General features: G+C 40.4%; 1 protein-coding gene across 1 annotated transcript; it reads right to left on the minus strand.

Annotated features, from left to right (window-relative positions):
- Positions 1-13: 13 nt before the first annotated feature.
- Positions 14-2,616, minus strand: LOC306791407 (protein C1orf43 homolog). The gene is made up of 7 exons (XM_079288104.1): positions 2,252-2,616; positions 2,050-2,151; positions 1,811-1,919; positions 1,648-1,701; positions 1,126-1,292; positions 946-1,004; positions 14-765 (listed from the first exon to the last, which is right to left on the minus strand). The coding sequence occupies exons 1-7, from the start codon at positions 2,306-2,308 to the stop codon at positions 558-560; spliced, it is 756 nt and encodes a 251-aa protein (XP_079144230.1). The 5' UTR covers positions 2,309-2,616; the 3' UTR covers positions 14-557.
- Positions 2,617-3,645: the final 1,029 nt, after the last annotated feature.

The following is a 3,645-nucleotide window of genomic DNA, read 5'->3' on the forward strand; positions in this document are numbered from 1 at the left end:
TGAAAATGAAGACTCTGGTTGCAAAGCTTTTTATCTCAAACCACGAAAGAGTTCAACCACACATAAATACAAATCACACAATATCAATGAAATAAGTTATGATGGTCCGTATAAATATCTTACATCTGTACAAACACTCATATTTACATTTGGACTTGGAAAAACAAATCCAGGTGACTTGCCATTAACTTTGCTGTTTTTACAAAAATTACAACGCAAACCTTGCCATGTGGGCTACAATCATATTTGTCCTCTGGACATGTACATTAGTTCCAAAATACAAACTAAGGCCTTAGGTGAAATGAGAGGAAAAAAACCCACCTTGTGACTGCAAGATTCTAACAATTGTTATAAAAGAGACAGTTCTTTGAAATTATCGGACAAATTGTGTACCTTACGGAAAGGAGAAGTTTTCCCCAACTCAATTAGTGGGTGGATTTTAAAGCTCAACTTGAAAACAAAGTTACAGTACGTTACAACTTTATGTTCTCCACCAGGCTGTTGCAGCCGTTTGTCCACACAAACATGTTGCGACAGTCAGCTGTAGCAGCGATCTCTCACAGGGTGCTCTCCAAGGTGTTGTAGTTGTCTTTGAAACTTTTGAGCTCCAGAAAGTGTTTGGGCCTCTTGCTGCGCTGGCCAGTGGAGGGCAGGTAGGTGACCTGGATGGTGGAGGGAGTGCTCCGGACAGGAGAGCCCGTCAGGTCCTTGGCTGCGGACTGATGGTGCTGGTCCAGGCTGGTGGTGCTGGAATAGGCTTTCACCCTGAGGGAGGGGAGAAGAAAAGGGGGGTTACTGATATATAATAATACTAGTACACATAATAATCTTCATGGATATCTAATGAAATGGCAGTGTAAGTAGTAGTAGTAGCAACGATTACATGTGAAAGCAAACACAAGCTCCAACAATGTTTCAAGTCTGGACCAGTGGAGCAGCACTTACACATCAGCCAGTTCGTTGAGAGCTTGCTGGTATTCGAGAAACTCAGCTTCCCCAAACACCTGAAAGAAACGGTTAACGTCAAATCAGTAACATGCTGCAACATAACTGCTAAATCCATTATATTCATATTTTCTTTTCATCACCCATCCAGTCACACACACAAAAAACACTCGTAAGCACCCCAGGCCCATGGCGAGCGCTGTCGTAGCCTTCGAGTAAGCGGCCAATGAGCGGGCTGCGGCTGCTCTTGATCAGAGAGTGGGAGTTGCGCAACTCCAGCAGCCAGTTCCTGAAGTTGCGTCCAGTGAACGCACTGGGAGATCGGCTTATCTCCTGCAGAGGAATCCCTGAGGTCCAAACAGGAAGGAACCACAAGTGAAGGTGAGAAAAGATGAAACTTCAATACTTCCCAAGGGAAGATTGGGTCACTAGAAAAAACATGATTTGGTATTTGAGTATAATGCATCAATACAAAAACGAATGACTTAAGAAATCCATTTTTAAAAACATTGGAGATTATCGGCTGAAAAGCTGTTTGAACTGCTGCTTCTCCATAAGAGGTAATCGTTGGAGTGATTTTGAGAGAGAATAACCATAATGCGTGTGAGAATAATAGACTCAGTTGATGTGATGAGATGATGATAAGAACAACGCATGCACCTGCAAAATCAGTGAGTCCGAGCGTCACGTTTGATTTCTCACCTGAGTCACGGATGGCATCCAGAGCTTTCATTCTGTACAGGTAGTTGTAGCAACCTGTGAAATACAAATGCATAATAAAATACACATGTTGTGACACATATGTGCACTTTAGGTGTACGTGAGATTCAGGGGGCAACAAGATGAGCTGAATAAGGTGACTGACTGATTTGTGATTCCTGCTCCAGCCTGTCATCTTCCTCTGATAGGAGACGAGGTTCGAAGCGGATCTCGTGGACCTTGGACAGCATGGAGTCAATCTTCTCCCTCAGACCCTAAATCAATTCACGAAGAAAATACACAGACACGTGAACTCTCGCTCCAACGGCAGCTACATACAGTAGTCAACTATTCTTTGGCAACACTATAGGTAATCAAACGTATAAAAGTGGAGATCCACTTTACCTTTGGTGCGTTGTGGCCAATGGGTGCATGGGGTCCTCTGCGGGATCTCATTGCGAAACGCATGATTTGCCTTTTGACGAAGATAAACAGCAGCACGAACACCTGCACACAAGACCAGACGTGACGGGACAGGGTTAACGTCGGCATCATCACATGAGTACATATCAGCCAGCAACTAAAACAGAAACGTAGCATCACGTACCAAGCTTCCATAGGCCATAACCAGAACAACATTAACCCCTGACAATGATTCTGCCATGTTGTCTGTCCGTGTGTACGTTACAGTTTATCCACAGGTCTGTTACGTTAGCTAACCTAGCGTCCAAGGAAGCTATCGTTAAACGTTATGTTACTAACGTTACAGCAGCTTGGTAGCTAACAGTCGGTTGTCCATCTTGAAAAGAATGGCCACTGCTGCACATACGAAAAATAGTTTATCAGCTTGGAAAATGTGTTTTTACAAAAAAAACTATGCTGCAACAGTGCTGATACTCATCTATGTGTTCAGCGGCATCATGCATGAAGTAAGAAGTGTGTTGGTTTGCTTGTGCTAGCTGGGAGCAGTGCGACAGCGACTACTGATTTGCGACTCTACAAATTACCGTAATAACGGTGTAAGGCGGACCAGTCAGGTCAAACAACCTACACGTAGTTTAATTGACATTTCTTACAAGATTTAAAGTGTTGTTCTTTTTTTTAGCCCCAAGATGACACAGGAACCCTAAAACCTACTGCTATCCGTTTTGTTGTGTACCATGTGTACCATGTTTCTTTTTGTACAACATTTGATGACAAACATTAAAGATAATTTTGCATTATGATCTATTCATATATTAGTAGCCCAACTGCTGTCATTAAAACAAACCCTTTACAACAATATAACTGCACTTTCTACTGGATTATATAGCATTATTATAATATTATTACTAGTTGTAGTAGTACTTGTCGTAGTAGTAATAGAAGAAGTAGTAACAAATCAAAAACAATTTTATCTAGAATTATTTTGTTTATATATACATCACAATATTACATATTGTTGTATCGTTATAGCATAGCGAGTGTATATAAATAAAACATTGCATGTACCATATCAACTTAATTTGATGTATATTGCATTAATTATTCATGCTTGTACCTATACATTTATTTATGTAGCACACAAAGCATGACTACAATAAGCCTCAATAAGGATTTCAGAGAGATTTCAGATTATTTGCACAATTCATAAATAAAGTATTTTGTAAAGTGACTGTTATGTATTGTATGCAGCTTTTGATTGTTATTTATGTGCTTTCTTTTATGCATTTTATTTTCCCTATTATATATTGTATTTCCTCTGTTTTCATACCTTCTACCTTTCTCTTGTGCTGCTCTTGCATGTGAAACCTGAGTCTTTCTGAATCTTTGCAGTGAGTACTGTCAATTTCATGGCATCTGAAATGTTATACATATAATTCGTATTAGATAAAATGCAATCTCTCATACGCCTCATCTCTCAGTTTGCCAAAATGCATTTATCTGTGTTGTGCATCCATGCCACTGACATGTCCTAACTCCGCTGATAATATTAAACTAGTGTGTGATCACATGTTGTGG

This window comes from Melanostigma gelatinosum (genome assembly GCF_949748355.1).
Source record: "Melanostigma gelatinosum genome assembly, chromosome: 17".
Lineage (NCBI taxonomy): Eukaryota > Metazoa > Chordata > Actinopteri > Perciformes > Zoarcidae > Melanostigma > Melanostigma gelatinosum.